This window comes from Festucalex cinctus, chromosome 12 (assembly GCF_051991245.1).
Source record: "Festucalex cinctus isolate MCC-2025b chromosome 12, RoL_Fcin_1.0, whole genome shotgun sequence".
In the NCBI taxonomy this organism is placed as follows: Eukaryota; Metazoa; Chordata; class Actinopteri; order Syngnathiformes; family Syngnathidae; genus Festucalex; species Festucalex cinctus.
In genome coordinates, this window is record NC_135422.1 from 22412425 (window position 1) to 22436599 (window position 24175).

At 38.9% G+C, this 24175-nt stretch overlaps 1 protein-coding gene across 1 annotated transcript; it reads right to left on the reverse strand.

Annotated features, from left to right (window-relative positions):
- Positions 1 to 1190: 1190 nt before the first annotated feature.
- Positions 1191 to 22351, reverse strand: LOC144031799 (uncharacterized). Its single transcript, XM_077539224.1, has 5 exons — positions 22129 to 22351; positions 15811 to 19843; positions 11325 to 11451; positions 9518 to 10375; positions 1191 to 5111 (listed from the first exon to the last, which is right to left on the reverse strand). Exons 2-5 carry the CDS (start codon positions 19187 to 19189, stop codon positions 4565 to 4567), a joined length of 4911 nt encoding a protein of 1636 aa, XP_077395350.1. The 5' UTR covers positions 19190 to 19843; positions 22129 to 22351; the 3' UTR covers positions 1191 to 4564.
- Positions 22352 to 24175: the final 1824 nt, after the last annotated feature.

Consider the following 24175-nt stretch of genomic DNA (forward strand, 5'->3'; position numbering starts at 1 on the left):
TTAAAACAATCATTTATGCAACAAAAAAATCTTAAGAGCCGTTTGGGAGCCAAAAGATGTTTTTGTTTTTTGTTTTTTATAAGCAAGCCAAGCCAAAAGAGCCGGTTCTCTAACAAGAGCCGGAATTCCTTCTATCACTACTTTAAAGCCTATTTCCCCAAAGACACTAGTTGATTTCCGTATTTTACCACTTGAGAGGTTCTGTACGTAAACTGTAAAATAGTATAGTACTAAATAAGACAAATGTAATATCAGGCTGAGCAGAATTAGCCAGCAGATAAACACTCAAACAGCTCTTTTACAAAATAAAATGAAGTACAAAAAAGATCACTCTTGCTATGCCATTCATTTTGTACACACTGTATTACCTTTTTACATGTCCAGACAAAGCCAATGAGATGATGTAACATGATAAAATTAATGTGTATAAAATTTGAAGGCCTAGTTGAATGTCTTATCACAGAATCAAATCCATTTAAAGCTTTTCAGAAAAGATCTTTTCACTTTCAAATGGATGTGAATTGTTACCATTAAACAGCAACCAAATAAATCTTTAGTTTAAAAGGAGAGTGTGTAAATTTCGCCACTAGATGTTGCTATATAATAGAATGCAGCCGGAGCGCGTATATTTCAAAGCACGTGTACTACGGTAACGGGAGTGAACGATCATCGTCGGTGAGCGACGGCAGCCGGTGAGAACCCCGGCAAGCCACGCTGAAAGACTGAGCAAGCCAAATTTAGCCGCAGTAGCGAACACGAGCAGCTAGTGGGAGTTAGTAAGGGCTATAGGCCAGAGTGGCAAGCAAGAGTAGCTAGCGGGAGAAGGTAGTAATTAAAAAAAAACAAAAAACGAGCGAGAGCAAAGCAGAGGGAGACAAAAAGCATGAGCCCAAATCACTGGACCCAGCGACGACCACCTGCAGGCTGTGGCCGACACTACATTCGCAAAATTGTCCTTTGGGTATCCATAGCAGGAAGATGGTGGCAAAAACATGTCATCTTTTTGTAAGGACTGGCACCACCTCTAATATAATTAGTGATTACTTGACATATAAATATATACATATATATATATATATATATATATATATATATATGTATATATATATATATATATATATATATATATATATATATATATATATATATATATATATATATATATATATGTATTAGGGGTGTGAATTGCCTAGTACCTGACGATTCGATTCGTATCACGATTCACAGGTCACGATTCGATTCGATACCGATTAATCCCGATACGAATTTATTAGTCGATTGTTGCGATTTTTTTTCATTCAAATTTAGAAAATACTAATCAGTAAGCTTGTAGAGTGTAAGATTTATATGAAAATGTATTATTTATTTATCTGAAATTTCAGTCTTATAGAGGTTGTAATCTGTTTCATGTTTGAACAGCATTAAAATAAAATATTAAGGCTTAATGTTCCGTTCATATAACATTCTTCCATGCTCAAGGTGTGAATCCTAACCCGAAATCAGACGTTTTGTTGAATATTTTTCCATTAAAAATGGAAGTTTAAAAATCTATTCACACACACACACAAAAAAAAAAAGGCAATGATGATAAGACGTTGAATCGGTAAGACTACCGAATGAACAATTCTGAGCTCTTAAAAAAAAAAAAAAAAAAAAAAATCGATTTTTTTTATTGAATCGATTTGAGAATCGCGCGATGTAGTATCGCGATATATCGCCGAATCGATTTTTTTTTTTACACCCCTAATATGTATATATGTATATATGTATATGTATATATATATATATATTTTAAATGCACGTTAATATGACAGAACATCTTTTTGATGCATATTATTTAAATAAATAGTGTGTTTTTAAAATTCATGAATTATTAGTTCACTACTAGATGGCGCTGAAGATTACACACTGTCTCTTGAAGGTTAGAAATGTGGCAATAATATACCAAACCCAGCAAGGCATATGCATGCCAACAGCATCCGATATTATGAAAACAGAGAGGAATGAAAAGAAAATGAAGAAGCAGCTACTAAAAACCTTTCGTATTAAGACTTCCAAGGCAGTAAAATGTTAAAACATATTGTGAGACTAAACATTTCATACATACATAAAAAAAGAAACGCTCAATTGCTTCAAAACATAATTCATCAATTCCCTATTATATGACGCTCATCTCCAAGGAGAAAAACATTGTATTTCATACATTTTAGAATATTCATTCGAGTAGTCCTACACTGTTAATGCTGTCATTTTGCTATTGAAGTCAAAACTTTGCAACTACATAAGAGTGATGATGGGAGATAAAGTTCATAATACTGAGAAATGAGAATGTTTGGCAGTCCTTGGTACAAATTTCATCGTTTAAAGACAAACAAGCGCCATCATTTCCGACATCATCTCGTACAGGGATGTCAAAAGAATGGGATGTCAAGGGTCCATTGGAGATAGAACACATTAACTCAAGTTTTTCAATAAAAATAAGTCTTGTTGCTAATTTTCCCCACTGGAGAGCGCATGACAACCACTTAAATGAAAACGTACCACTTAAATGACCTGAAATTTACTGTTACTCAGGATTTGATTCCTTAATATTGATGCGCTTGTGAAGGGGAAAAGACGCCAAGTTTCATGAACAAATTAAGCCTACTTTATATAAAATGCTTTACCACCTTTGTGCTGTGACGGATAGAGTTCTGTGAAAATGAATACTTCTTCAGGAAATAAAGAGACGGAAAGAAGGAAAGAGGTCGGTTTGGTGAAACTGTTTTTCCTTGTGTTTGGTGAAGGTAAGGGTATGGTAAAAAAAAAAAAAAAAAACTTTTGTTCTTTTTTGTGCACTACAACTTGTATGTAATTTTATGTTTACATGGCTGATGGCAGATTGCTGGCGAAATCTACTTGAATTTAAAATTTAAGATTTCTAGATAATATCAAGTTGTTTTATGAAGGGTAAGTACAGTATGTAGAGCCACTGTAACTTGTAAATTACGTGTAAGACATTTCAAATTACTCATAGGATTTTAAACATGAATTGCAACAAGATAATGCACAAATGTCCAAATGTACTAGTAATTATTTGCACCAAAAGACAAATTTGAAATGATCGTTATTTGGCCAAAAATGTGCTGGTCCAGCCCACTTGAGATCAGACTGAGTGTGTGCATGGCCCATGAACTAAATTGAGTTTGATACCCCTGCCCTAGTAGATTACCTCAAGTAGTGATTTCAAAACCTCAACTGGAGGGTAAAACTACATTCTTAAATAGTATACAACTGTTTCAGAAAAAAATAAACTTATCATAAACTACCATATAGCACACACAAATCACTCAGGAAACACTTTTTACATAGAATATAGCATGGATCTGTAAGCATATTGCTCAATTAATACATTCACATTTTAAAGTCTAATCAAAACATTTAAAAGAAATGTTAATAAATCCTTCCAAAATGTTCCATGTCCACATATGTATCATATATAGAATACAGCGCTCTTATCTCAATGTTCAAAATATATTGGTCATAAACTGTTCAATACACTGCAATGTTTTTATAAAATACACCATACATTGTTTAGCCTGACCTCATTAAATTCTTAAAGGTTTGTTGTTTAAATACATCCATATAAGTTCGTATTTGGGAAACAAAAATGAATATTCACTAAAAAGTCCGTTATCATGTTACAGTACATCGTTAGATTTTTGGATTCCAGCTCTCGATTTCCAGTCCACTATCGAACCGTTTAATGGCGAAGGACCGTCCCAAATTATTACATTACCGGTATATACTGTATATCAGTGGTCCCCAACCATTTTTCTGCCATGGGCTGGTGCATACAAGTCCATTTTTACTCATTTTGTTAGATTGTGCATTTACTATTAGCATTAGCGACAGCGATATTTAGCATTTTGACATGTGTCACGGTTGAAACTTGAAACACAAAAAATCTGGTCACAAAATAAAATGTTTTTAGCCTCGGATAAACCGGAACTGCTGTATGCTTTATTTATTATTTTTTTTTCAAATCCTTTCAACTGTGCGGCCTGCTGCTGCGGTCTGGCCCAAAGTGGCCCGCGGTCGTGGACCGGCCCGGTGGTTGGGTACCCCTGCTGTATATGATATTGTTTTGAATTACAAAGAATTTTTGAGTGGATTGCTCTTGTAATCATGTATGTACAGTACATTCAACATAATACAAAGAGAATAATGGGAAAATATATTCAATAGGCCAACCCTGTATTCTGTAAATTACCCAAAGATATCATTCATTTTACAGTGCATTTCTTTCAGTATAAACCTTCAGTGGCTCTATTTCCTCACAGTCTCTCGTAGTCTTTTGATTACAATTCATTCCATACTGTATAGTAAACTCATTTATGCAGTTGAAAGAAGGCAATGGAAAAAGCTAGCTGCAAGATTAAAAGATAAGAGACAAAAATAGGCTGTGATTGTCCAAGCAATCAGGTTCTACGGAGAAAGTTGAAGAACTTCTCTACCTTTTTGGAATCAACTCCGCTTAGTTGTTGAAAGCTCCTCTCAGAGACTCGGGCAAAAACCGCTTGGTTCAACCAGAAGAGGATGATGATGGTGATGACGTTAAAGATGATGAGGATGAAGGTTGACGCTCCTCACATCCGCCAAGTTCGGTTATCCTGGCCTCTGATGATAATGATGTCATTTCCTTCTCCTTCTCTTTCCTACTTCCAGTGCAGACTGACCTCTGGGCTGGTTTGAACTGCCAGGTAACCTTCTTGGTTGTTGACGACTGCTCTGCTGTGGTCGTTGATGTCACTGTTGCTGCAGCAGGTTGATTGTCCAAGTTTTCTGATCGAACAGAAACCTTCCTTGCTTTGCTGTTTTGGTCTTTTTCAATGAACGACTCTTCCAGCACCTCAGATCCTGTGGTTTCTCCAAATAAGTCCCAACGTGGTTCTGCTGGCAGTCTGTTGGGTCGGGCAGCAGATTTAGCCCCTGCAGCAGCAACTCTGGAGGGGCGACTTGGACCCGAGTCAGACAGGTCGGAGTCCCAGTCGCTGTCACCTGCCACTGAGCCGCAACCCAATACAGATTCATCAACAGGATCAGAGCCAGAACTTTCAGAGTCTGACTCCCTGGGGGGGGGGGGGGGGGGGGGGAAAGCACACAGAAATGTGTATTTGTATTTGTACAACCAACTTGGGGCACTGTTAGTGTAGCAAAACACTTTGGGGCATATTCACTAAGAATGTGCTGCGTCCGGTGATTGCGCGAAATATTGCACCACAACTGCACCCGCAGTCTGCGCCCAGTTACCCACCTATTCACTAAGGATATTGCTCTAATCATATAACGGCGCAAACACGCCCACAGAACTGACAGCTTGGAGCAAATTTGCACCTCATTTACCGCACATGGCAATGGATTTGTACCAAGAACATGGTTGTTATAGCAACAGTTGTGAGAAAGATGATATTATCAGAAAGCGAGGTTGGACCGAGAGTAAGAGTTTATAGCACCATTAAGCTGTACAGAGCAGAGAGGACGACTATTTCTGTGAAATAGTTTATGATCCGAAATGTTCAATATTATCTGCAGACAAAATAAAATATAGAGGGGCAAAATGATTGTCCTGACTAAAATTACAGACTTGGGCCAACTAGTGGAATCCAGAGTTCGAAGTAAACATGGTGAAGCTGCATATAGCTGTTATGCTGCACACAAATGGAATAAGGTGCCAACAGAAGTGACGTCAGCCCCGAGTGTAAATGCTAAAATACCTTTGATTAAACATTTTGAAATCATGTTTTTTTTTTTTCTTCATTCTGTTGTTTTATTTTAAATAACTTGTGCTAAATGTTTTTTAAAGTTTGCTGGCTAATGTTTTAACATTGTCAATCTATGTTCTTTTAGTAAATTTTGTAACCTACTTTTGTTTTCTCTTCTTTGCTTCTGGATGCTGCTAACTATTGTGTTTGACGATGCTTATAGCTGCTGTCTTTCCTTGTGTAAAGCATATTGAGTTGCCTTGTGTATGAATTGTGCTATACAAATAAAACTAAGCTAGTTGACAGTTATAGTTGACTAAAACTAGATGAATAAAATTATTTTGTTGGACTAAAAATCTAGGCTCATAGTCGACTAAAATTTGACTAAATAAAAACGGGATGTGGTCTACTATAATAAATAAAAAAACTAACAAGCGTGATTGAAACTGGACTAAAACTGAGAATAACATTTAAAATAGCTAATAAAAGTAACACTACAGCGAGATTGCTCGAGAAATCAATGTAGAATTGTTTGTGACGAGTTATATGAATAGAGCTCAAGCACAACTTTCTTCTTCTACTGTTTTTATCACATTGTAAGTGTGTACTCCATGCATGCATGGCAACACACTGCCCCAAGAGGCCAATGCCCGCACAGCCAGTATTTATTTTTTCTATTGATATTATTTTAGTTTATACTCGTTTTACTTTGTTACTAATTCATTTTTTCCTGGTTGTTCTTTCAAGTTATTTAAAGTTGAGTTCAAAGATTCAAAGATATTTATTGTCGTCATACTGTCGACATTCCACATATGATCCTAAATACGAGGTCACGTTAGCCCAGCAAATCCCAAGACTTCTGAAAAAAAACCTCAAACAACCAAATAGGATAAAATAAATACAATAAAGAGATAATGGAGATGCTTATTCACATTTTGAATGTTTGCAAATATGCAATGCAGCAAAGTTGTTGATGAAAGGAGTGTTTAACATGCAGAGATGACTTTGCTGTGTACAAGACATGATGTCTTTAATTATGTATCCACACCCACCCCACCACCCGCATTCGCAGATTAGCCCGGGTATCCTTTGCACATGACGCTCAAACTACCATATGCTAATATAAAAACCATGTGGCATCAATCTTTGAAAATGTGAAAATGATTGCGCCAATATTTTGTATTTTATGGTCATTAAATGAATGAATGAATGAATGAATGAATGAATGATGTATTCATCTCTGCTCAGTCACTACAGTTAATGAGGAAAACGTTTACGTCCAGAAGCTGTTTTCTGACGACCACGCTTTTGCACCTCCTTGGTCCAAGCTCGTCGTGTCCTGATAATTTCATCTTTCTCTTTCTAAATGTCATTTTTCTGTCGTGTTATTTTTGGTAAAAATCCAGCATTGCCACGTGTGGTAAATCAGGTGCAAAGTACTAGACTCATCTGTCAAAGAAGAACAAGAGCAATATCCTCTGTGAATCGGACGTTAAGACGGCGCAAACTGCAGCTTCCGATGGAGACCAATTAATGGCATAATCAGTGGACACACTGCATTGTTTGTGGATTTGACCCAAAGTTTTAATGAATGAATTATCTTTATTTCAATATCAGTCAAGAGTAATTGTGATTTGCATTTTTCAAAAATCGGCCAGCCCTACCATAATGCATCGTATGAACAATCAGTGTGGGGACTGGATTGGCTTGCGTTCCTGACCATGCACACCAAATAAGCGGCAGAAAAAAAATCCTCATGCATTTTTGTTCCAAATCGAGGTACTTGAATTGTAACATCTCTAGCTTAAAACACGTGATAAAAATACACTTTCAGGTTTTAAGTGAGTAACACACAACCAGCTGCCACCATTCCATACAGAACCTTTAAATTTAAAATACCTGTACATATTTTGTGTTTTACAACAATAGTTGCAATTTAAAACATACCTAAGGATGAAAAGGCTAAGCTTGCAGGCATTGTCTTCAAAATGTACACAAGAAATCGGTCAGTGTTAAATTTCCAGTGTTCCATCAAATATGCAGTAAGCAGTGTTATTTTAACACTGTTTGGATGAAAAGTTACAGTATCAGAGTGTTGGGGTGGATGTTGGGTGTAACCTGAATAGCACACACTGAGGGGCATATTCACTAAAAATGCGCTGCGTCAGGTAATAGCGCGAAATATTGCACCACAACTGCACCCGCAGTCTGCGCCCAGTTACCCACCTATTCACTAAGGATATTGCTCTAATCATATACCGGCGCAAACACGCCCACAAAACTGTCAGCTTGGAGCAAATTTGCGCCTGATTTACCACACATGGCAATGGATTTGCGCCAAGAACATGGTTGTTATAGTAATAGTTGTGAGAAAGATGACATTATCAGAAAGCGAGGTTGGACCGAGAGTAAGCGTTTAGAGCGCCATTAAGCTGTACAGAGCAGAGAGGATGACAACGACGTCATTCATTCATAAAGTACAAATTATTGGTGCGATTGTTTTAAAAAATATATATTTTCAGAGGTTGGCGTGGGCGTACAGTATGCATCTGGCACGTAAAAATGAACGTAAAATGCCTCCCCACCATTGCCGATCAGCCCGGGTTACGTTATGCGTTATGTGTCCTAAACTAACATGGAAATCTCTCTCTCTCTCTCTCTCTCTCTCTCTCTCTCTCTCTCTCTCTCTCTCTCTCTCTCTCTCTCTCTCTCTCTCTCTCTCTCTCTCTCTCTCTCTCTCTCTCTCTCTCTCTCTCTCTCTCTGCGTGTTCAGCCAGAGAGCGACGTGCACCATGCCATGCACTGCTGTTATGATACTGGGATCAAGGTTGCAGCAGGTTAATACATGCTTTCCAAAAGTGTTGCGTCACGCAAACGCGGTGTGGCTATTTGCGCTGGCGTTAGTGAATTAGACATTGTATATCAATGAGTCTTATTTGCATTGCGGTGGGAATATTTTGCGTCAAATGCATGCAAATTACCTAATTTACTTACGCGCAAATAACGCCGGCGCACCATGGCGCAATCTGGTTGGCAGAGCACTTAGTGACGGATTTCCCCATCTGCGCGTGTTTAGTGAATTAGGCGCTCGCTGATTGCTCCATTTTTACCGGTTAGTGCCCCTGAGTGTTAAATTGACCACACCCTCATTTACGGTGAAGGAGGAACTTTCCAATTTCCAGCGTGCTGTCAATATTTCAGTAGCGATACATACAGTTGTTGTTGGGGCGGCCTGGCTAAATGGTAGAGTGACTGATTTCTGTTCCATGTACAGCACTTTATATACAGCAATGCTTGTTTTAAAGTGCTTTATAAATAAAGTTGAGTTGAGTAATCTAACACTGGCAATTTTGCTGTGTAGGTGAGCGACGTATTGTACGCACTGCTCTATTTAAAGTCAAGTAAATGGAGGGTGAACAAGCCTCAATATACACCCCCCACCCCCTTTTCATTTTCACCAAAATCCACTTTCCGTATCAACCCACTTCAGTGCTTGTTACTCGATTGCTTTACGTGCATCCTCAAAAGCCTGTACAGGCTATTCAGGGTGTCATACTGTATATCAATTTGCTGAATGTCAGGCGTGAGTCACCAACGCTTGGTAAATTTTGCTTCACAATGATAGTGGGACCCAATGAACATGGCTGCCATAAGATAAGATATGCCAACTACCAAACAGAGGAAAGCGGTTTTTCACATTCAACCTGCAACCTGATAAAAGGACATCAAATACAAAAGTGTGGTGTGGTACTTCTAAGAATAAATTAACATACCTGCCACTGTATGATGTTGATCCTTCCGGGCCTAAGAGTAGGCAAGCTGGAGCAGCTAGGTACACAAAGCTGTCAGTACATAAAAAATCTCCTTCTTCTGGTTTACGAGGAGCAAGGTGAGACAACCTGGCATCGGGTTCCAGGTTGGGCTGCTCCAAATGTGTTTTCCTGTGGTCAAAGTGTTGGCGCATGCCCTCTTGCTGTGTATCTTGAGTGGAGTAATCCGTAATTGTGGAGATCTCTCCATGGGGGCCAGGTCCAGCTGACACAGCAAGATAAACAAAGCTATCTGGTTGGACAAACGGATCAATGTCACCACTGTCCAGTCCTGAGCTTCTAATTGGCTTATGATAAGGATCGATCAGATGTTTGATTTGCTGTTTCAATGGAGACGGCGGAAGAAGCGGCTCATTTGCCATTATGGTAACTTTTCTTCTCGGCCGCATCGCTTCACACGGACTTGTGTCTGATTGGTCCTTATAAGATGAAAATAGTCCTCCCGTTTCATCTCTCCATCCATCCTCATCTTTTCCTCTCACTTCATCTCCCCCACCCGAGCCACAAATATCCTCAGCACGTTCCTTATTTCCCTCGTCTTCATGAGAGGCGGTGCTGAGCAGTGACGGGTAGCACCACTGGAGTTCAGCGCTCTCCTCCCTGCCCCATTCCTTCAAACCTCCATCGTCCCCGTCCTTCTCCAATGATGTGTTGCTGCTGCCGAGGTCAGAGCCGCTGATTGGTTGGTCGCTGTCAGAGCCGGCCCCCTCCTGGCTCTGATTGGATAATGAGAGAAAGACGCCACTGGAGTCCGATTCCAGCGTTAGGTTGGAGTCAGGAGAGCTGTCCTCTTTACTGGGGCTGGAAGAAAGATTGCATGATTGCTTACCACCACAATGTCATTACATTTATGCTATGTATGAATGTCTTTATGCCAGACTCCATCAGTGTGTTATTCTACATCCACAGTTTGATAGAGTCATCCTTTTGAATTGAACTTCTTATTAAACACTGTATTGAATTGCTGGGACATCAAGGCTTACATTTAAAGGTGCTCCCATTACAAAATAAGGCAATTTTAAGTTGGCCAATGTAATTAAAATAATTGAACAATTATTTTAGTAATTTTTGCACAAAGAATTCTACAAGAATTTTGCGAGAACAGTTGCAATAATTATTCCAAAACATACTGTACATCTACATTAGGAGGAACACTGAATAGCTGGTCAAATTAAAGTTTAAAAAGTATTATAGCAACAAGAAAGAGTTCAGTGTTTTTGTGCATCAGCACATTCATTAGAGCATTTGTAGCGGTTCGTGAGAAATGAAACTGAGTGAAATGACAGTTTGTTTGTTTGTTTTATAATAACTGTTAATGTATTATTAATTAATTCAATAAAAGTGATTTTTTTTAGACAATTAACTGATATTCAAATGTGGAAAATTTTGACATTCTGTAAAAATATGACTTCTAACGTGACTTTAATACGTTCACTATTTTTTTCTTTATACTGCGGCCCCAATACTCCATACATATATTGCTGCATTGTTTATAGAAATTTAAAACGGAACCTCACATCAAATGCATTTTGTTTGCAGTTTTTGGTGTTATACATTTTTAATGCAGTGACACGGGTGTGCAAAACATAAGCTACTAAATATGAAACTACTGTTAAACGCTTATTGTTATTTGCAGGTTGCATGTAAATAGGAAATAAAAAAAATATGTTAAAAACAGCAGCTTACTGTGTTAATCAGTTGAATCGGATGTAAATCAATTGGCGTAATAAGTTGTCATGTTGACACTAACCTTGTGCCCCCAGTGGAGGTCCCAGCAGGAGATTTTAAAGACCACCCGACAGAGTCTTTGTCTGTGTCAGTAACTGGTAATACCATGGAGCTGAACTCAAGGTTGACCTGGGACCTGCTCCCCACCCCTACAAAACAGCACACTGTTATTCAAGTCAACAACAGCAACACAAGAAATGGCCAATACAGTTTATTCCATTTGTGTATACTGTATTTGATCATAATACAGTATTAAATGAGGAGTTGTAAAAACGTATGCATTGTTGAAATCTGACCCAGATACTGACGAGAAAGGAAACTTTTGCAGGATCTGACATTAATGACTGTATGTACATATGTAATGGATAAAACAATAGTTTTTTCTTTCTCTGCATGTCAAAAGTAGATTTAGATTTTTTTTTTTATTTTTTTTTAAGGGAGTACTTTTGGTCGATATACTGTAAATCTTACTTAGTAATGTGAGGCAGACCAATAAATCTGGCATTGAGAATGTACTTTAAGAAGTGATAGACAGACCGATATGGCTTTTTCAAGGCCGATACCAATGATTAGTAGTCAAGGAGGCAATAACCGATATTTCACGCTGATATTCATTTGCAGTAAAAGAGAAAATATTAGCATCAAAATTTTAAAAATATACTTTTTCTTTTAATATAAAAAAAAAAAAAAAAAAAGAATTGACAACTTTGTTTAAAATTAAACCAAAAATTGCAGGGAGCATCTCGGGCAGAGGTGTCAAACTTAAGGCCCGCGGGCCGGATCAGGCCCACAAAGGGGTTTAATCCGGCCCGCGAGACGATTTTGTAAAGTAAAAAATTTTTTTTTAATGTTGGACCAATTAATCAGCCAGCCATAATTAAAAATATACATTTGTAATTTCTTAAACAATCTTCAGATGAGTAATACACTGTGGACATGAAATCGTCCTGGAAGTCACTTAAAGTTATGGTTTGTTTAAAAAAAAAAAAAAAAATTATTTATTTATTTATTTTTTAAATCATAGACCAACATAAACATGTTAAATACGGCACAAATTAAATCAATTACTGGTCCTATTACTTCATTAACTGCGCCACACAATGCATTCTGGGAACTATATATATGCAAAATAGGTAGATTTAACACGTCCGGAACTTATACAGGCAAAGTGTTGCCGCGTTTCATTTGCATTCGTGTTATTTTTTGAAACCATAGATTACAGTTGGCTCTGTAATTTAGGGCTGGCCCAAAAATCGCAAAAATCTGAATAAAATTGACGGGAATTGTTTTTAAATTATATACCATTATTTTACCGATTCGGCCCACTTAGTAATATATTATCCTCCATGCGGCCCCTCTGCTAATATGAGTTTGACACCCCTGATCTAGGGTCTTCAGCATGTGATAAATTAAAAAATTAAGCAAGTAAATAGTTCACTAAAGTTCATCCAACCATCCATCATCTACCGCTTATTTGGGTCATGGGGGCAGCAGCTTTAGCAGGGAAGCCCAGACTTCCCTCTCCCCAGCCACGTATTACATCCAATTTTTGGTTAAAAAACAAACAGAACATAAATAAAATAAACTGAGATGTTAGGCAGTGGCTGGTGTTTTTGTGTCAGTTTGTGACGCTACGTCAGTAACGTCACTGTGTGAGAATGAATGAATGAATGCTACCATCTACCCTTGCCGTTAGTGAGAGTACTAAATAAAACAGACACCGTAATGCCATCAAAAAGAAGCTATCTCCGCGGTGCAGAAAAAACAAAAGAAAAAGAAAACAGAAGATGAAAAACGAATGGAGGAGAAAGGTAAGGGACTTGTTGGTGATGGATAGTTGGAGGTGAAACCATTTTATTTTATTTTTAGCAAGTTTGTTTATTTGTTTTGCTAGCCAACTCGCTAGCCTCGGGCATTTATTTATCGATATTAATTTTCTCTTGGCCAGCCCCTAGTTCAACTAGTATAATATGTAAATTATTGTAGAAAATCCTTAAAAGTGACAAATTTGTAATTGGGTACAAGCACTGTACATCACAATTATTAATACAAAAATAGATTCATTTTAATTAATATTCAGTATTACTGCAGGTGGATAAGACAATTGATGGAAGTATTACTGCAATATTACTGTAATTCAAAAAAAAAAAAAGGGAATATTCACTCGTGGTCTATTTACATGATAACCTAAGGAGGTTTGTCTTTCTAGGAGCACTTGTAAAATATTTTGGAGCTCCAGATAATGAGCCAGGGGGATCTTCTGAACTTCCTGACAAGGACGCCATAGGACCATCACATCCTAAAGGAGGACCTCCTTCTTTATTTTTATTTTTATTTTTTTATTTTTTTTATTTTTTTTTTTCCTTCTGACCAGGAAGCCTCCAAGACCACCACTTTCTTCTGCAGGATCTCCTGACCAGTACACAATATTAGGTGTTATGCTGAAATTGTGAGACTGATGTTATATAAGCATTATTTGAAGTTCGTTTTCCTTGTTGCACTTTAAATAGAGTTTTTGTTGTGTTTTATTTAAATAAATTTTTCTAAAAACTCAAAAGCTGTTTTATTTATTGATGTAAAGAGGACTGTCAACTTAAGATGTTTAATTTCAACTGTAGTCCGTTTTGCTTATAAAGTGTAAAAGATTGTGGTATCTTAGGAGACCATAAACGGTTCGGAATCTCTTCATTGTAGTTTGGTAAACTAGGGCACCCCAAACAGAATCTTGCCTAGGGCCCCCATGAATCTAGAAACGACCCTGCCTGGCACAATAATCAAGATGTGCCAACTTCTGCGACAAAAACACATGCACTTGTATGAAAATAGAGCTCTTATAGTTCATTGAGCCCAAATGACTCTGGTGGCGGCAATAGAGGTAGCTGAGGCACAGCTGACAAATTGTGATTGGACAACCTGACTTGTTTTTCATCACTGATGTTTAGGACATAACATGCAACCATTCTATCTTGTGATTTATGACACTTTGAAACGTCCAATTTCCCAGGTGGGCATAAAACCGACATGCTTGTATCAAACCAGTGTGGGGGGGACAACACACTTCCTGTGTTTACCCTGCCCAAAGGGGAACTTTTAAACTACACAAGAAGCGATGACACATGAATAAAAATCAGCCTTATCTTTACCAGTGAATACACAAAATAGACATGCATAACTGCATTTGCATATAATGTCTGTAGAACAGTGAAGAAAAATTACATTTTTTTGTCAGCTTTTCTGTCAAAATGAAAAGAACATCTTTAGGCTAATTGGCAAAAAAAAAAAAAGTAGACACACTTCTCGAGATGGGTTGGCTCAGGCCCATATGTGATTGGCTATGTTATTGTTATGATTTTGCAACACTTATTTAGCATGTCTCACCCGTGCATTCGGTTGTCCTGACGGCAACCGGCCGGACGCCAGCGTGAAAATACGATGCGTTCACAATGCCGACATCGACATCGGACATAATTGCTTAAACGTCGCTGTTGTACGGCAAACCTGGCACAACCTATTGCTGCTAGACCGTAATTGGTGCTCAGTACTGTCTAAAACAGACTTTGAAGTGGAATTTTGTCACTGGCATTAATTCATATGCTGCCAATCACACGAAAATGGGGTATATATGTTGAGTTAAGAGTTCTCTTAATTCCTACGTTCCCTGAAGGCACTGTCACTGGGGGGTGTTTCCAAAGCGCTTTTGTGCAGCTGTCACTCATGATTCCACGCCCCGCTCAGTTGTCACCACGCCCCCACGTAACATTCGGGTCAAAAGTCTGAAACTGAAAAAAAGAGACTTGAAACTGAAAAAAAAAGATCTGAAAGTGAAAAACGATTTGAAAGTGAAAAAACAAGTTTTGAAACTGAAAAAATGTGTTGAAACCCAAAAAAATAAGATCTGAATCTGAAAAGACAAAAACATGCAACTGAAAAAAATAAGACCTCAAATGTCAAAATATATATGGAAGCAAAAAATGAAAATAAATAATTTATTCAAAGGCAGGACCGAAGTGAATCAAAATTAATTTTGACCCGAAAAAACTTTTCACATGCTTATTTTTATTTTGAATACCTTTGTATATTTTGTGAAATTCAAGATCAACACAACAATTTTCAGTTTCGAGTTTTATTTTTTCAAGTACAAAACTTTTGGCCCTAATTTAACTCCATAGTTGCAGTGGACATATTCACATGTCTAAACCAATGAAACACATGATTTGGATGAAGTCAACACTTTTGGTTGAAACTTAACTAACCAATCACAATCGCAAATTGATTTGCAAGATGTTCATGTTAAAAATATTGCATGTAAGCTTGGTAAGTTTGCAACACATTACAGTCATATTTTCATCCCTTAGTGTTGATGTTTCAAATTGAAAGCAAAATCATTCTTAAAGGAGATTTTTCAGATTAGCACATGACGCTCTGCTATTCAACAAAATGCTAACTTGTTCCATCCTAAGGGATGTAAATAGATTTAAAAATCAAAAGAGAGCACAGGGTATGCCTACCTGTCAAGACGGACCCTTTCTCTCTCTGCGGTCTGGGGTGAGTTTGGTACATATCAGATCGCTCCTTTTGAGGCTCCAGTGGTGTTTGGTATAAATCCTGGGTGTCCCCATGGCTCTGAGACAGATCGAGGTGCTCCAAATCAGAATCCAGCTCTCTCGCTCTCTTCTCCAGCTCCGTCAAGCTGAGTTCCGAAGCTGCAGAGGAGGGGGGATGAGAGCCTCCAAAGCCTACCGGGGGCCGAAGTAGAGGCCAACGTTGAAGAGATCCAGATAAAGAATCTGTATCACCTGCTGATGCTGCTGCCCCTTTCTCCCAGCCATCATCCCATATAGTGTTGACCATCTCGAGCACGGAGTCCCAGCTCTCCATCTCGTGATCTTCCCCAAAGGATCCTCCAGTTCCTCCTTCCGCCACAACTTCGTCATTTTTGACATGTGACACCACCTCCACCGTTTGCGCTTGTTTTCTATTGTCAGTAATTCCCTTTTCTGTTTTTTCACAGATTATTTCATGGTGTCTTTCTACTAATACTTCTTTGATTTTGTTTTCAGTCTCTTGAACTTTTTCATCCAAGCTTATTTTGATCTTATCTTGTTTGATTTCTTCCACCAGTTGCTTTGCAACCATAGCCTTTGCCTTTACGACATTCTCTTTAGTTTTATTATGGCTCTTGTCAATTTCCCCAATACTATCTTTTTCCCATTCCTCATTTTTATTCTCAGTCTTATCACCTTGTTTCTCCTTGGTCTTACATCTTCGGGGTTCTTCCTGGTCTCTGTACACCCTCCAGTGCTCCAGGTTCTGCTCTTTCAGGGATGCTCTGCCCACTAAATTGGCTCCTTGTACTTGTTCTTGATGGGAGGGCTCTTTCAGTGAGCACCTGCCTGTAAAAATGGTAAGATCTGTCGAAAGCGGGTTCTCTGAGTGATGGCCTGGACGAAAATGGAGATGGGAATGTGGGCGGCGCTTCTCTAAGGCAGAGATTACTGACGGAAGTGGTGGAAGGATTGGGAGGTTATGGACTGCACCACCTTGCCGAACAGTTCTCTTTCTAACCATGATCCGACGAGGCCAGGTTGACTCAATGCCTTCAGCAGGACCTGTTGATTCCAGATCTGCAAGACCTTTTCTAAGGTGTGGGCTAAGCACCCCTGGTCTCAACCCTGTGGCTGTACCGGGTCGAGACCTGGAACTGGACTTTGAGGATTTAGACTTGTGGCTTTTGGATCCTTTTCCAACATGGCTGGTTATAATTTTTTCAATATCCACTGGTGTTTTCTGAGCTTGTTCTGGAGGGGCAGTTTCAGTTTTCTCCACAGGTTCTTCATTTATCTGGGTTTTACCGACGTTGTTTTCTTTATTGGCAATCTCACTGTTACTTTTAGTTTCTATTTCCTTACCCAGTCCCACATCAAGTGCTGCCTCATGCTCATGTGAAGACACACTCATTCTGTCTTTTTCAAGTTTGGTTTCTAATATTTCAGCTGGGTCTGAGCTCAACGTATTAATGTTAGTTTCCTCTTGTGTTGCAATCTCCATCGGCCTTGGACTTTCTGTCATCTCAGGCCCTGTGTCAATATCTACCTTCATTCTAAAATCATGTACAGTTCTAGTATCAGTTTTATCTCCAAGCACAACTCTGTTGTCCACATTATACAAAGTAGATGGTGTAGCCTCAGAAATTGGTTCTGGTTTCGTGACACCTCTTCCCATTTTTTCTGCAGCCCTTGTCCCCCCTCTTTGTCCCTCCCTGTTTACAGCTTTTGACACATTTTGTACTTGTACTCCAGATTCCACTTTTCCTTCCAATTCCCTCCCTCCTGCTCTTGTTTTCACCTGTGAGCCCATTCTTTTTTCAGACCCATTTTTAATACTAGCTTTGGCTCCATTTTCATATTTACTCCAACTTCCAAGTCTATTTTTTGCATGCATCCCAGTCATAATGTCAGCCTCAGCCATGCTTCCACTGACCATCCTTGTTCCACAACTAGGCTTGCTTTCCACTAACCCTGAGCTCATATTCCCATTGTCAGTTTTAGAAACCATCCCCCCGCCAATTGAATCTGAGCCTACTTTTGAACCAGCTCTATTTCTACCCACTGCACCAGTTCCCATTCTTGGGGCAGCACTTGGTGAAGGGGAAGGTGAGGGCGAAGGCTGGGGAATTAAAAGAGGGGTTGTATCTAAGACCTGTTCAGGTTCTAAAAATACAGAATCTCTTTCTGAACGCAGAGGAACCTGTCGACCATACCCAAACGTCCCAAAACTTGTTTCCTTCCTTTCCCTTTCTCTTGCTCTCTCTCTCTCTAATCTCCCTCTTTCCCTCTCTCTTTCCCACTCTCGCTGTGCCCACCCTCTCTCCATCTCCCTCTCTCTCTCCCTTTCCCACTCCCGTTCTCGCTCACCACAGCCCCATCCACCTTGCTCCCTCAGGTCTTGCTCAAGGTCATGAGCCGACAGTTGAACCAATGGGACTTGGTAGGGGGAACGCCTAAGTTCATGGGGTGGTGACATCCTTAGGCTCTGGCTTTGGGAGTAATGCCTCGGTTGAATCACATGGGGAGGTGAACAACGCAAGCTTTGAGATTGACTCGGGCGAGGTTTGGCAGGTGAGAAGAAGACTGGCGTATGGTAGCCAGATGATAGTGGTGAACCAGAGAAGGGGGATATAAGAGGAGATGTAAGAGAGGAAGATGGGCCCCCTTGGTGAGAATAGTGTGCTGGGTTCAAACATCCCCCTGCTTGGGACATCATTTCATTTGTAGTGATGTCCAAACATTCCAGGTGTTTTGGAGGTGTGAGAACTTTCCAGGAGTGACGACCATCTCTACTCTTTGTGCTGTCCCCATGATGAGGGTGATAGTGGTGGTGGTGCTTTTTAGATGACGATGACACTCCTGGTGCTGAGAATGAGGACACAGCTGGAGAAACCGATCGGTTGAAATGCCCGGGCGAAGGGCAGCCACCACCATCAGTATCCTGAACTCCGAGTTTCAGTGAATCATAGATGGCCCGTTCATCGAGACGGCGAACAAATGAGGGGTTTGGAGTTAGGGAGCAAGGCTGAGAGTCGAACATTTCAGCTGGGGATCTGCTAACACGAAGGGAGCCACTTGTCGAGTAGCTGAAACTCCCCTCACCTCCAGCATCTCGCCGCGTGGATGCTCCAGGGTGGTGGTGGTGATGATGGTGGTGGCTATCAATTTGTTGATTGATGCACATGGTATCATAGATAGAGCGTTGTGGTACATAGCCGTCACCGTATCCTCCTTCCATCATCACATCTCGACCTCTCACTCCTCTTTCCCCAACTGCATGTTTCTCCAGGCAACATGAGCTCTTCCTGAAACAACCTGGGCGGCTAAGAGGTTTGCCCATGTTTTGTTGGAAGGTAGATGGTGGGAAGGGGTGGATGGGAGACACGGGGGAAGTTTGAAGCGTCAATTGTGAAGTCTTTTGTTTAACTAAGATCTGAAGAATGTTGATACTATAAATTGCAATATGCACAGCAGCGGGCAGAAGTCAAGCCAACCAGAGCTATCCTTTCTTTCTATGTGGACTCGTAAGACTTATAAGAGAGCCTCTTCAAAACACTAGTTGCTCAAAAAGGTCACTTAAATAACTCCCATGACTTCATCAGAAAGGAGTTTGGAAATTGTGTCCCTTAGTCAAAAATGACCTTGGATGACATAAATGGAAATACCAAACAAGTCTACTTTGTACGTCCAGAATTATTGTTATTTACTCATTTATCAATTGGAAAAAAATGTTTTTCTCTCCCATGTTTCTTCCAGTTTGAGTTTGTTTATATATTGTTTATTATTATTATTACTATTATTATTATTATTATTATTATTATTATTGTTATTATTATTTTATATACATATATATATCATATATATATATAGATTTTTCATGGCTGTGTGCTTGGAGCCAGTTGTGTCTTAATCCACCAAAGTGTTAGGAAGGCAGCGTGGATGCAGTCAAAGCTTCTTCTAATTCTTGCTCTATTTGTTGACTTGAGTCATCCATCTGTGGAAAACAAACAAGGAAGATGATGCTGCACAGCATGGAAAGTATTGACATTCAGATATTTACTAAACAAAGTCCATGGTTTTACATTTGAAAAGAACTTTAAAAAAAGAAAAGAAAAAAAAAGACTTTACTGTGGGTTGCACTTGGTGACTGCTAATAAATATCTTTAGTCAGTGAGATTCAACTCAACTCAACTTTATTTATATAGCGCTTTCAAACAGCCTGAGCTGTCACAAAGCACTTTACAGAAACAAAAAAACCCAAACATAACATAACGTGAAACTTCAAGAATGTGACAACTATTAGAAAAGCCGAAGACATTTGGTATCCAAAATAATAGTTGTATCCCAGTGGTGGCTCGTCAATAAAGGTCACTAGGGTGCCACCCTCCCACCTAGCTAATTTACACTGAAAGGGAAAAAAAATTAAATAGAGAAAATGACATGTTTTTATAAAAATGCTTCAAAATACTGTTTTACTATGTTTGTTTGTTTATTTGTTTTACAGCTATTGATGAGTAAAACTGACTTTTTTATCTCTGTCATCTGAAACAATGATATACTTCCTGTTTAGGCATACAGATCATGAACTCGCCCCACCTCAATTGACACTTTCGGGTCCAACCAGAGCATTCAGTAAGTGTTTCTGGAGAAATTCAAGCACAATATCTTCCAGATCGAAGCAAATGGGTCTAGAGTATGTAGTGGAAGGATATATTCATAATATTAAAATGTGCAGAAAAGCGGAAATTCACAACTATCGAGGCTAAAGCATAACAGGTCTCAAGATAAGTCTGGTAAACAACGGCATCTCTCTCTCTCTCTCTCTCTCTCCTCTCTCCTCTCCTCTCTCTCTCTCTCTCTCTCTCTCTCTCTCTCTCTCGCTCTATTGTGGACATTGTAATCCCCGCAAAATAATTATATTAATATAAAAATAATTTTGAATAAATGTACCTGTAAACTGCTTACATGTTTTTCCTCTATTACAGAAAGGTTGTTTACTCTGAGGTAACACAAAATGCTACATGAAAGATGAAAACTAAGTTCAAAGTGCCCGTTACGATGCTATGTTGACTAGTTTGTGTCATCACAGAGCCCCAGTATGAAACCCAGCGTAAACTACCTACTAGGACTTCAAGTTACCCAGCTAACGTTAATAACAATGATCAAGATAAACTGTGTATTTTTACGAGGCGACGCATCATAAAAAACTTGCCGAAATGCAGAAGTACTCGTGGTAGGAAATGCTTGTTTTGCTCCACTTTGTGGATTCCTCATGTCCGATTTACACAATCGATGGGCATATCGCTTCACTATTTTGCTTGGAGGTCCACAGCTTGTTGGAACTTTGTCTAGTCTAGTTTTATTGAAGCTGACAGAGGCTTTGTGGATCAATTTTATAATGGATTTCAATGGAGCCGATAGAAGCTTGACGGATATATGGGCATTTGGGGGCGTGGTTTGCAAAAGGTCTATTCTACTGCTCACAACCAATAACATTTCAATGGAGCAACTGTTAAAGCAGACATCATTTCCTATCAGACTCTGATGGTTCCTGCCTTAACTTATATCAACATGGCAGTCATGTTGGATTGGCTCAGCCAGGTTCTCCAGTGCATCAAGTTTTGTCTTCATATTCGACTTAGAGAAGTCACCATATTTAACAGGGAACCCGGGCCGCATCGATAACAACATATGTTGGATTTTATGGACTATGGACAACAACATTACAGACATACAGGATAAAGCACCATGGCTAGGCTTTTTTGCTATTTTAAAAATGCAATGGCCAGGTGATACATACAGTGCCCTCTATTCCTGTTACGCACAGGGAATAAGGACCAGATGGCCCGCAAATATTGAAAATCCACATAATCTACCGCCAATGACATGAATTGGGGGGAAAGTAATGAACTCAAAACATTCTTCCAAACAAATCAATTATACATACATACATATATATATATATATATATATATATGTATGTATATATATATGTATGTATATATATATGTATGTATATATGTATATATATGTATATATGTTTCATTAAAGACCTGAAGTAATTAGTTAATTAGTTTCCATCGCATGATCTTATTTATGTTTCATCATTCTGTTTCTATCCCCTGCATCTAAGGATCTCCATGTCATCACTGCCCCTGCCACCTGCTCTATTTCCTCTGGTCAATAGAAAACCTTGTCAACGCAGTCAGAGTCTTTTGAATCCAGTCTCCCATCCCGTTCTGTGAATTGCCCTCATGCATGTACAATTGTTTTCCTTACCAGAATCGTGTCTGTGTCGTGCCTCTTGATACATCTCACATCTTGATCCGTGTCGTTTTTCTCTTTCCCTTGCACTAGCTTGTATTCTCCTCTTCGCTTGCTCTCTCTCTGCTGTGAATCATGCCTTCTGTCAGAGGAAGGGTTTTTTTTTTTTTTTTTTTGAGAAGCGCACTCTGCCAACCAACACACCAACGCAAGCTCTCCTCCTCTTCTGCCTTTCTCTCTCTCTCTCTCTCTCTCTCTCTCTCTCTCACTCTCTCTCTCTCTCTCTCCTCTCTCTCTCTCTCCTCTCTCTCTCATCTCTCTCTCTCTCTCCTCTCTCTCTCTCTCTCTCTCTCTCTGATGATGATGGTGGTTGCCCCCCCAAATGTATCTCCTCAATTCAACATCTTTCTGCCTGCTGCTGCTCTCTCTCTCTCTCTCTCTCTCTCTCTCTCTCTCTCTCTCTCTCTCTCTCTCTCTCTCTCTCTCTCTCTCTCTCTCTCTCTCTCTCTCTCTCTCTCTCTCTCTCTCACATTTTACCCCCCATACAGCTTCAGGGTTAGATGAGCAACAAGAGACCAACTTTTCTCTCTCTTTCCTTTGCAATATTTCACCCTTCATAATCACATTATCCTTCTCATTAAATAATGTATCGTGATTTCTTGTCTAAAATACAGTATGCATGCTTTATTCTTTAATATGCTTCTAGATTTAGTTTGACCTGATTATGGGGTACCTTTGGGGAAAAACAGCAAGGACATCAGAATTGAAGTAACAGGATACTAACATGAAATCTATCTATCTATCTATCTATCTATCTATCTATCTATCTATCTATCTATCTATCTATCTATCTATCTATCTATCTATCTATCTATCTATCTATCTATCTATCTATCTATCTATCTATCTATCTATCTATCTATCTATCAGCTCCCATACACTTGTTCTCTCCATCCCTCTTGCATAGCCGTCTCAGCTTGCCCTCTCCCTCCCACTCTTCACCTCAGCATTAATGCAACATGCATCACTGTGGAGGCGGCAAGGTAGTTAGTACAGGCAGCAGCAGCGGCGGCGGCAGCAACAACATCCACATGGAAACGGCTGCCACCACCAGCCTCATCCAAGCCAGATAAGCCTGATTGGATTAAACAAAGAATCACTCAGTGATTCAGTGAATGTAAAGCACCACAGGAACACCGGGACATTTGTCACAGATTTACTGTAGGCCTACTTCAGATGCTTAAAAGCATCAAAGATACGTGCTAATGGTAGAAATATAAAGCATGACATTGCATCATTGGATCGTCTGATCTGATGTGAAAATTTACAACTTTGGTCCATGAGATTAACAGATTGATAATGTGAAGAACACCCTTGAGTGAATCACAATTATCAATCTGGCTGTCCCAGTGATGGGACACTAACATTACTAAGATGAATTAAAACAGAAGAATATATACATGGGTAACACTTTATAATAACGATTGTTAGGTAACAGTTTGTAATGCGTTTGTAAAACATGAATTCATGATAACTAATGATGAACTAATCATTTGTAATTATTAAAATATTAGGAACAAGTACTTTACAAATGATTAGTAGTTAATAAGTTGTAAATGTATTAGCAAACGATGAACTCATGAAGAGCAATTCAGAACTCATGATGAACTCACAATTTGCAACTGTTGAATGATTGTTAACTCATAATGAGTAAAACGGGAAAGAAATTGACAATTTTTTCATTAATAACTTGTAAAAGCATTAACAAACGGTGAATTCATGATTAGCAGATCTTAACTCATGATGAACTAACAATTTTGCAACTGATAAATGATTGTTAACTAATAATCAGTAAATATTTAAACATGAGAAAATGTAATTTACAAATTGTTAGTTAATATCTTATAAATGCATTAGCAAAAGATGATGTCATGACGAAGAGTTCTGAACATAATTTGCAATGTTGTGGGATTATGAGTTAATAATTTGCAAATCATACCTACTGGTTAACACATGATTCAGAAATGTATATTACTCATCATCATAATGCAAAAACATGTCA